Source organism: Orbicella faveolata, unplaced genomic scaffold (assembly GCF_042242905.1).
Source record: "Orbicella faveolata isolate gen_17 unplaced genomic scaffold, um_ofav_v1 contig_24, whole genome shotgun sequence".
Lineage (NCBI taxonomy): Eukaryota > Metazoa > Cnidaria > Anthozoa > Scleractinia > Merulinidae > Orbicella > Orbicella faveolata.
The window spans coordinates 35021178-35031724 of record NW_028301552.1 but is presented as its reverse complement, the minus strand read 5'-3'; the positions used below and the strand labels follow the sequence as shown (position 1 = coordinate 35031724).

The following is a 10547-nucleotide window of genomic DNA, read 5'->3' as shown; positions in this document are numbered from 1 at the left end:
CAAAGATTCAGTACAGAGTGCATTCCCCACCCCACCCCGAGAGTGCTTTTAAGTTCTCGGGTTTTCCCGCGCAATGAAACCAATAACCAAAATAAGGCCACGAGGAAATATCTACATTTCTACATTGTGTTATCTCAACAGAAACATCAACCGATGGCATAGGTCTTAATACAACTTCCTCACCTACCCCACTCACCATCTAGGAAAATAAAACATTACCGGAAAAATTAAAATTGAAACTGATCCAATGCCGTAAGCTGAAACCGGAACTGAAGGTCAAACAAGGATTAGCCCCAGCGTCAAAACATATTTTTGTCTAGCTTTGATCTTGTCGGCGCAAGTCTCACTTTCTATGTATCAGATACAATCATCCACTGGGTAATTCTGAAAGCCTCGAAGAACGGAATTATGGATAAAACAAAGACTCGCCCAGTCTCGAGCACGGTGGTGTTTTCATCGATATTTCTGTCTGTTATTTGCCTTTCGGGATTGATTCACGTCGAGATGGAACTTCACGCTCATCGACAAATGCTTCAAGTCTTGAATCAACAAAGAGAAGAAAAGGTCGAGCTACGAAAAACAGCCGAAGAAAAAGAATCTGTGGTGAAAACGTCACACAGTGAGTCTAACAAAGGTGGGTACTAAAATCATTGAGAAAACAGTTAGACGAGGAAATTAGATTGCACTAAGCAAGTTAAAGCTGAAACGAAGAAAGCTGAAACATGATTCCTACCGAATCGACATTCTAATTTTATTAGAACTAATCCCTTAAGAACGCATGCGTGATAATTAAACTCAAAGTTTACAACTGGGTTAGAAATAAACTTAAAGATATAAACCTATAAACCATGGCTTTCCTTTCCCTCATAACATCGAAAAGAGCAAATATACGTCCTGTTGAGGATAAACTATTCAGTATCAATAAATCAAGCTTATAACTTTCTACACTGAATATTACGAAAACTCCTTCTGTGTTGCCTGAAGGCCTATATTGGATGGCTTATTCACATTGAGCTTTAGTGTTTCCTAAAGTATATCCAAATCATCATGCTTGACGCAGCTCAAATCAGACGATATAAATTTGCTGCATGAGGTCGAATCCCAATTATATTTATCCCTACGGTTACTGAGTTCTATGAAATTTTCGGTGTGCAAATTTCCACCTCTTTAACTCGTGCAGTCCTTTATATTGTAGACTTTTGGTAACGAGAAGCCGAAGTACGAGTTTAATCGACTAAGTGAAACATGTATTGCGCAGTAAAATGTTACTGTTGTGTTTGTTGCAGAGCTGCACATTCGTTACAAACGCAATATGGAAACTGAAAACAAGAAATCAAATACGAGCGAAACTATTGATCGTGACTTCATCAGAAGAGAATTGAGACTCGCTCTGAGTAGCCGGGCTTGCACGCTTCATTGCTCCAAAAGCATAAGGGGACGACGAGGCAGGCCTGGTCCCAGAGGCTTTCCAGGTAAACACGGACCACCCGGACCTCCAGGACCCCAAGGAAATAACGGAAATCAAGGACCCCAGGGAATTCAGGGACCTCCAGGACCTGAAGGCCCACAGGGATCTGAGGGCGATCCAGGCAAATCTATCTCAGCCCCTTCAATTGCGGCACCTCCGATGTCCATGGTGGTAAACGAATCCGGTACAGCCTCGTTTCAGTGTGAAGCTGAAGGAAACCCACAACCTAAAGTCACATGGCTGAAACAGAATTTCAGTCTTGCCGCGGATAAACGAGTGGTACCGTCAAGTGGTGGAATGATGATTACAGCTGTGACGTCACAAGATGAAGGAATGTACACTTGTGTGGCGAGAAATATTCTTGGAGAAGTGACATCATCGGCCACATTATCTGTTCAAGGTATTATACTATACATTTACCAATCATCTTTTTACTACTTTGAAGCAGAATGTCGTCTGTCACTCTTCGCTTCTAATTCGCTAAATTCTTTCCCTTTCTTCTTCTACTTTACTGATGGAAAGTTTTCGTCCGTTTTTTACAATCGAAAATATATCGAATTGATATTTTTGTTGCCCTCTGAGTACAGGAAAGTACTTTATATTCTTCTTCTTTCCTTTTTTTACTTAACGTACTTTCTAGTTGGCGCCGTGATCTCTCGTAAGCCCTCATCTGTCATCGTTGAAGAAGGACAGACCGTGAGCCTGGTCTGCAAAGCTACTGGTCAGCCGACACCAACGGTCACTTGGCGTAAAGCGTTTGGTCAATTACCAAAAGAAAAGACTACAGTTGTTGATGGGAATCTGACCATACTTAATATAACAAAAGCAGATGGTGGAGCTTATGCTTGCGTGGCAAAGAATCTCCTTGGTGAGGACTCCGCTGTCTCACAAATAATGGTTCTTGGCAAACTTAAATTTACTATAATTCCTCCAAAGAAAGTTGTTGCATTCGATTTCAACAATGTGATACTGAATTGTGAGGCAAAAGGTTCAATAGAAATTGCTTGGAGACGAGTGGGCCAAAGTCTTCCTCAGAATCATGTTCTTTATCCAAACGGAACTTTGCTTCTTCCAAGCTTTTCCTCAAGTGATGCTGGGGCTTACACATGCGTAGCAAAAAATTCTCAACGTTCTATCGAGGTAACATCTGTTCTTGAAGTTCTCAAGCCCGTATCTTGTAGCAGTATAAAATCTGGCCTGAGTGGAAGTTCTTCAGGTAATTATATGATTGACCCTGATGGCAATGGAGGCGTGACTCCCTTCAGTGTCTTCTGTGACATGCGTGACAAGGGCGGAGTTGGCGTGACGGTCATCAGTCACGACAGTGAAAGTAGAACCCATGTTGGCACTAATGGATGTAATGGTCGAGGATGTTACAGTAAAGATGTGCGATACACTGGAGTCAGCACCGCTCAGCTAGCAGCACTCACTCGAGTCTCACAGAACTGTGAACAGTTTATCAAGTTTGAGTGCAATAATGATGTAGCGTTTATTGAAAATAGTTATGCTTGGTGGGTGTCACGTGATGGAACACGGATGAACTACTGGGGAGGAGCTACAGGTCATGACAAGATGTGCGCATGCGGAGTAACAAACTCTTGCTCCAATGGGAACAAATGCAATTGTTACAACAGTGCCGGTGGCTGGAGAGAGGACAGCGGTCTTTTGACGGACAAGTCTGCTCTGCCTGTGACACAAATCAGACTGGGAGACTTGGATGATTCACACGAAGAAGGATATCATACATTAGGAAAACTCAAGTGTTATGGTCAGGCGTGAAGTGAATGACTTGACTTCACAGCTGCTTTACAAAGCCAACAGAATTCTGGAAGTATTGCTAGAAAATCTCATTGGATTGCCTTTAGGTCATGTATTCCTCAGTTATTAAATACTTTAGTGAGTGACAAAGAACAGACGTAATCTCAGAAGTAACAACTTACGAACCAGCATTAAATAGTTTGTATTGAAAACCTTTTTAATGGCAATTAGAAGCATTTGAACAGAGAATAGACAGTTAGAAATACCTGAGATAATGAAAATTTGAGTGGCATGTATCTTAGAATTAATGGCAGAAAAAAAAAATCAATCGTAGTGAAAAACGCTTTCAGATAAACATTTTACAAATCTCTAGGACTAAACTAAATAAAATAATTTTTCCGCAAATTCTAAAGTAGTAGGAGTGCGTAAGGTTAAAGAAGGAATTGGACTGTTTGTGGATGATGGGAACACTTCTGTGTGATCGATGCTAGCATGAAAAAAGAACCTTTGTTTTTGTCAATTACACTTAGTCAATATATCCCCCCCCCCCCCCACCACCACAAACACACAATGCAATATGGTCAAAAAGATATTTGTCAGCACTGTCACGTTTGCGATCAAAGGTAATTTCAGACTAATGTGGGAACTAGATAGCTTACAATGAAGGCTCATGCGGGAAAACATCATTAAAAAGAGAATATCATTTGCATTTAAAAGACTCCCCTGTTAGACTCAGCTGCAAGCTAGTTCCAGTCCAATACCGGGAATACGTATATGGCCTATTGTTAAACAATGATTTCCATTTCACCACACGGACTCAAACATGGCGCAAAATAAAGTTTTTCAAAAGCACAAAAGTTATAATTGTACAGAGGCGATCTTTAGCAGGTTAGTACTTTCTTCCTTCAAACAAGCTGCGCGCTAGTAAGAGAAAGATCGCTAAGTGGTAATGATACAAAACAGATAAAATATATAAGCAAGTCTCTCTGTTGAGAGAAATTCCTGTATTCCACCGCTGTTGTTGAAGCAATTCGCGCAAGAATTATGAACCATTTCCTAGCCACACATCAAAATTTAAAGATGACAATATATAAGCCCTTTTCTCTGTGCAGAGAGTGCTTTTAATTTCTCGGGATTTTCTGCGTAATAAAAATCATAACCAAAATTAGGCCACTAAGAAATATCTACATTTCTACATTGTATTCTCACAACACACACAATTCCATATGTCGTAATACCTCTTCCTCGCCCACCCCACACGCCATCCAAAATATAAAAATCAAACATTATCCAATGCCGTAAGCTGAAACCGGAACTGAAGGTCAGACAAGGATTAGCCCCAGTGTCATCACAGGCATCGTGTTTTTGTCTACCTTTGATCTTGAAGGCGCAAGTCTCACTTTCTGTATATCAGATACCTTCATCCACTGGGTAATTCTGAAAGCTTCGAAGAACGGTATTATGGAGAAAACAAAGACTCACCCAGTCTCGAGCACAATGGTCTTTTCATCGATATTTCTGTCTGTGATTTGTCTTTCGGGATTGATTCACGTCGAGATGGAACTTCACGCTCATCGACAAATGTTTCAAGTCTTGAATCAACAAAGAGAGGAAAAGCTCGGGCACCGAAACACAGCACACGAAGACAAAGAATCTGTGATGAAAATGTCACACAGTGAGTCTAACAAAGGTGAGTACTAAAACAGTTAGACGAGGAAATTCGATTGCACTAAAGAAGTTACAGCTGAAAGGAAGAAAGCTGAAACATGATTCCTACCGAATCGACATTCTCATTAATATCTTTCAAGAACGCATGCCCGATAATTAAATTCAAAGTTTACAACTGGGTTAGAAATAACCTTGTAGATATAAGCCTATGAAAAATGGCTTTCCTTTCCTCATAACGCCGAAAAGAGGAAATATACGTCCAGCAGAAGATAAACTATACAGTATCAATAAATCAAGCGTATAACTTTCTAGACAGAATATTACGAAAACTCCTTCTGTGTTGCCTGAAGGCCTATATTAGATGGCTTATGCACATGGAGCTTTAGTGTTTCCTAAAGTATTTCCAAATGATCTTGTTTGACGTAGCTCAAATCAGACGAGATCAATTTGCTGCATGAGGTCGAATCCCAATTATATTTATCCCTATGGTAAAGGTAAAGGTAAAGGTAAACTGTATTTAGCCAGGGCGGCCCATTCAGCAACGAGGCTGATATCCAGAGGGGCCCTGGACTATGAATGTAATAATTAAAAATACAAGACATCGTGATAATTTAAAAATTCAAGATAAATTTATAAAGTGCAAGATATGAATTTAAAAATACAAGTAATAATTAAAAGTATAGAGTATAAACTAGCATGCAATAATTTATAAAAATCTAGTGTCTATAAATTTAAAAATTGTAGGCGTCAATTGAAACTTTGAAAGAAGAAAGTCACTCGGCGTTTTGAATGCTACGGAGTAAGAGGTTAAAAAAAGCTGAGCCCGAATATGTAAAAGTTCGTTTTGCAAGGCTAAGTTTGGGTTTGGGCAGGTGCAAATCTGTTCTTCTGCGAGTATTGTAGCTACGCACTGTATTATTTCTTGTGAAATAGTCACTCAAATATTTAGGTACTAGATTATTTAGACATTTAGATACTAGAGTACATTTATGTCTTTTCCGCCTTGTTTCTAGCTCAACCCACCCTAAAACATTGAAAGTGTCTTTGGAAGAGTCATGCCTTAAAACGATGCGGGCAGCGCGATTTTCTAACCGTTGTAAAATTTTGCTGGAAGTGGCTGACAATTCACCCCACACGATGTCCGTATCACACAGGATTGGCTCTATAAGTGTATTGTAGACACACTTCGCTGCTTTAAGACTAAGGCAAGATCTTATTCGTATTAAATTCCCAGTCGCTTGTTGACTTTGTTAGAAATCGAGTCAACATGCTCTTTCCAGTGAAGTTGTTCGTCAAGCATAACCCCGAGACAATTAAACTTCTTCACTCTCTCTATGTCCTTTCCTTGGATCTTCTGTACAAAGTCTGATGAGGTTTGCAATAGTTGCCTTGTTCCAAAGAGTAGTCCTTTCGTTTTGCTATGATTTAATATTAGTCTGTTACTCGTAAACCACTGCTCAACTCGTTTGAGATCTTCTTGTAGATTTTCCCTGGAGGGCGTTAACATGGGACCCAGTGTAGTAGATGACTGTATCGTCGGCGTATATGCTAATTTCCGAGATCAATGGTTATCGAATTCTATGAAGTTTTTGGTGTGCAACTGTCCGCCTCTTTATCTCATGCAATTCTTTACATTGTAGACTTTTGGTGACGAGAATTCCGAAGTACGAGTTTAATCGACTAAATGAAACGTGAATTGCGTAGTAAAATGTTCCTGTTGTGTTTGTTGCAGAGCTGCACATTCGTTACAAACGCAATACGGAAACTGAAAACAAGAAATCAAATACAAACAAAACTATTGATCGTGACTTCATCAGAAGAGAATTGAGACTCGCTCTGAGTAGCCAGGCCTGCACGGTTCATTGCTCCAAAAGCATCAGGGGAAGACGAGGCAGACCTGGTCCCAGAGGCTCTCCAGGTAAACACGGACCACCCGGACCTCCAGGACCCCAGGGAACTAAAGGAAATCAAGGACCCCAGGGAATTCAGGGTCCTCCAGGACCTGAAGGCCCACAGGGGCCTAAGGGCGATCCAGGCAAATCTATCTCAGCCCCTTCAATTGCGGCACCTCCGATGTCCATGGTGGTAAACGAATCCGGTACAGCCTCGTTTCAGTGTGAAGCTGAAGGAAACCCAGAACCTAAAGTCACCTGGCTGAAACGGAATATTAGTCTTCCCGCAGATAAACGATTTGTACCGTCACATGGTGGCTTGATGATAACTGATGTGACGTCTCAAGATGAAGGAATGTACACTTGTGTAGCAAGAAATATTCTTGGAGAAATAACCTCATCGGCCGCATTATCTGTTCAAGGTGATTAACTATTATTTCTTTCTACTACTCTGAAGCAGAATGTCGTCTGTCACTCTTCACTTTTAATCCGCTAAATTCTTTAAATTCCCTCTCTTCGTCTACTTTACTGATGAGAAGTTTCACAATCGAAAATATATCGAATTGATGTAACCCTTCTTAACATTTACATTGTTATTGTGGCTGGTGAAGTTCGGTTTAGCCCAACGAAATATTCCATACCTTTTAGAAATTTTTACTGCGCTCTGAGTACAAAAAATTATTTGAATTGTTTTTTTTTTCGTTTTACTTTTTTACCGAATTACCCAGTTGGCGCCGTAATCTCTCTCAAGCCCTCGTCTGTCATAGTTGAAGAGGGACAGAACGTGAGCCTGGTCTGTCAAGCTACTGGTCAGCCGACACCAACGGTCGCGTGGAGTAAAGCTTTTCGTCAATTGCCAAAACAAAAAGCTACAGTTGTTGATCGAAATCTGACCATACTAAATATAACAAAAGCAGATGGTGGAGCTTATGCTTGCATGGCAAAGAATCTCCTTGGAAAGGATTCCGCTGTGGCACTAGTGACGGTGATTGACAAACTCAAATTTACCGTAACCCCCCCTACAAAAATTGCTGCATCACGCTTCGGCAAACTAAAATTAAATTGCAAAGCCCAAAGTTCAATAGACATCCTTTGGAAAAGAGCGGGTCAAAATCTCCCTCAAAACCATTTCCTTTTTCCAAACGGAACTTTGCTTCTTCCAAGCGTTTCCTCAAGTGATGCTGGGGCTTACACCTGTATGGCAAAAAATTCTCAACGTTCTATCGAGGTAACATCTGTTCTTGAAGTTCTCAAGCCCGTATCTTGTAGCAGTATAAAATCTGGCTGGAGTGGGAGTTTTTCAGGTAATTATATGATTGACCCTGATGGCAAAGGAGGCGTGACCCCCTTCAGTGTGTACTGTGACATGAGCGACAAAAGCGGAGTAGGCGTGACGGTCATCAGTCACGACAGTGAAAGTAGAACCCATGTTGGTCCTAGCATTCCTGGATGTAGTTATGGAGGATGTTACGGTAAATATGTGCGATACACTGGAGTCAGCACCGCTCAGCTAGCAGCACTCACTCGAGTCTCACAGAACTGTGAACAGTTTATCAAGTTTGAGTGCAATAATGATGTAGCGTTTATTTCGAACAGTTATGCTTGGTGGGTGTCACGTGATGGAACACGGATGAACTACTGGGGAGGAGCTACAGGCCGTGACAATATGTGCGCATGCGGAGTAACAAATTCTTGTACTGGTGGTACAAAGTGCAACTGTGATAACAGCGTTAGGGGATGGTATGAGGACAGCGGTCTGTTGGCAGACAAGTCTACTCTGCCTGTGACACAAATCAGACTTGGAGACTTTGATGAGTCAGACGAAGAAGGATATCATACATTAGGAAAACTCAAGTGTTATGGTCAGGCGTAAAGTAAATGACTTGACATCGCAGCTGCAAACCACAGAACTTGGCAAGTATGAGAAGAACTCATTGATTGGGTAATTGACAGAAAAAAAAACAAAAAAAAAAAACAGAGTAATCTCAGTGACTGATTAACCAGAAATAAAAAAAAAAATGTATATTTCAATCTTTAACTCCTTGTAGCAGTAATTGAACAAAGAATACGAGATAAAATTTCTGGATATAGCAAAATATGAGTGCATCATCCCAGGTGCCTTAGAATCAGTGGTAGATAAAGCAAAATTGTTTTAAAAAAGTACTTTCAGACAAAAAATATTTACACTAAATCTCTTTTGGTCTTTGAATGGCCAGGGTCATGGTGATGTACATTTAGACAATAGAAATTCTTCAGCTAATACACCGTATTCACAAATGGCGGCCCTCCTGGGGTGAGCGAACGGTCAAACGCGAAAACGAGGCGTTGTAGGATAAAAATTACAGATGATCGGAGAAGTGACTGGGTTAACATGTCTGTTTTGCTTTGTGAGGATGATATTCCTGGCTCATCTCTAGCTGACAGAAACCCAGCAATGCTAAAAACTGAAGAGTTATGTTTTGGCTCAAATGCACAAACGATTCAGGGAAAGGACTGCGGACAAAAGCTCAACTTGTTAAGCAGTGAGCACTTGAATTATTCCAGCGATCGAACGGACGCTTGGATGTTTATACTGTTTACGCTATTGAATACGGTGAATATGAAATAATAATTTGGAGTTTTCTTGTGAGGCTTTATGAAACGAGCCTGGGTCTAGACTTCTGCTATTTCTTTTCACGTGGTAAAAGTGACGTCACTTTGTCGCATGAAAAGGCAACACTTTTATCATTAGCCGGGGCCAGTTAGAAAGCTTTAATGTACATTTCAATTCACTGACCTTTGTACTCGTATTAAAAAAAAAAAAACATACGAAAAAAAAAAAAAAAAGAAAACCAACAGATGCCATTCTCACTTTCTTAAATAACTCACCAAGTTGAAACAAAGTAAATTACACTCGTGACGGAGTTTGGATAACTGATCTTCATTAGCATAGATTTTAAATATTTTATTAATTAATTATATTTGTCGTGTGCTTTAATTCTACCCATCTCTTTTTTCGACTGAGAAGATATACCAAACACTCTAGAGTGTTTGACCCAATTTCCAAACACCTGAAAGTTCGTCGAAAATACTCCGCTGCGGATCGTATTTTCAGCTCTCTTCTCGGTATTTGTGAATGTGGTAACACATGGTCACTCTTGTTTGAAATATTATCTTCCAAAACCTGTCCCAGATAATTCAGTCACTCGACGTTTTTATTTTATTTTATTTTATTTTATTTTTTTCGCTGCGCCTCAACTAACCAAACGCATTCTTACACATTAATCAACAAGCGATAATTAATAGTGCATTCCTTTCATCAGTGGTATGTAGAGAAAAATTGCTTATTCATACAATATTATGACTCTGAGCAAGTAGTGACGACTGTCACAAAGTTTGTAATTTTTTTGTCAAATTCTACCTACATCAAGGGAATTCTCCGTGTTCCGCTGCTTCAGTGATCAAAAGGACTGTAGCTTTCGTTCTCTTTTCTTGCCTTAAAAACCCAGTAAACTGATTCTCAAGTCAAGGAGAAGAGATTGAGACAGAGGTGAAGTAAAAACAAACAAACAAACAAATACGGTGAAATATATTTTCTCAATCAGTCAGTTTGGAAAGCACAAACCTTCTGTAGATGCGTTATATTGCGATACCCAATCCTGTAAACTATCGACAGTTTCTGCGTATAAACAATATTCTAGCTTAGCAAAAAACATATCCACGGATTTTCCACCCATCCCTTTAAGTGTATACAATTCCTGGAACGTATCAAGAGCAAACAA

At 40.1% G+C, this 10547-nt stretch overlaps 2 protein-coding genes across 2 annotated transcripts; both read left to right on the top strand.

Annotated features, from left to right (window-relative positions):
- Nucleotides 1–299: 299 nt before the first annotated feature.
- LOC110051047 (peroxidasin homolog) lies at nt 300–3631 on the top strand. The gene is made up of 3 exons (XM_089291045.1): nt 300–634; nt 1287–1868; nt 2109–3631. Exons 1-3 carry the CDS (start codon nt 409–411, stop codon nt 3245–3247), a joined length of 1947 nt encoding a protein of 648 aa, XP_089147171.1. The 5' UTR covers nt 300–408; the 3' UTR covers nt 3248–3631.
- A 950-nt stretch (nt 3632–4581) lies between these two features.
- On the top strand, nt 4582–9621 carry LOC149111401 (uncharacterized). The gene is made up of 3 exons (XM_089291044.1): nt 4582–4916; nt 6627–7208; nt 7515–9621. The coding sequence occupies exons 1-3, from the start codon at nt 4688–4690 to the stop codon at nt 8657–8659; spliced, it is 1956 nt and encodes a 651-aa protein (XP_089147170.1). The 5' UTR covers nt 4582–4687; the 3' UTR covers nt 8660–9621.
- The last annotated feature ends 926 nt before the right edge of the window (nt 9622–10547 follow it).

Bases quoted from the DNA above. Each gene is read 5' to 3' on its own strand.
- LOC110051047 (XM_089291045.1), top strand. From the start codon at position 409: ATGGATAAAACAAAGACTCGCCCAGTCTCGAGCACGGTGGTGTTTTCA. The intron at 635-1,286 runs GTGGGTACTAAA...TGTTTGTTGCAG, and splicing joins ACACAGTGAGTCTAACAAAG to AGCTGCACATTCGTTACAAA. The intron at 1,869-2,108 runs GTATTATACTAT...CGTACTTTCTAG, and splicing joins GGCCACATTATCTGTTCAAG to TTGGCGCCGTGATCTCTCGT.
- LOC149111401 (XM_089291044.1), top strand. From the start codon at position 4,688: ATGGAGAAAACAAAGACTCACCCAGTCTCGAGCACAATGGTCTTTTCA. The intron at 4,917-6,626 runs GTGAGTACTAAA...TGTTTGTTGCAG, and splicing joins ACACAGTGAGTCTAACAAAG to AGCTGCACATTCGTTACAAA. The intron at 7,209-7,514 runs GTGATTAACTAT...CGAATTACCCAG, and splicing joins GGCCGCATTATCTGTTCAAG to TTGGCGCCGTAATCTCTCTC.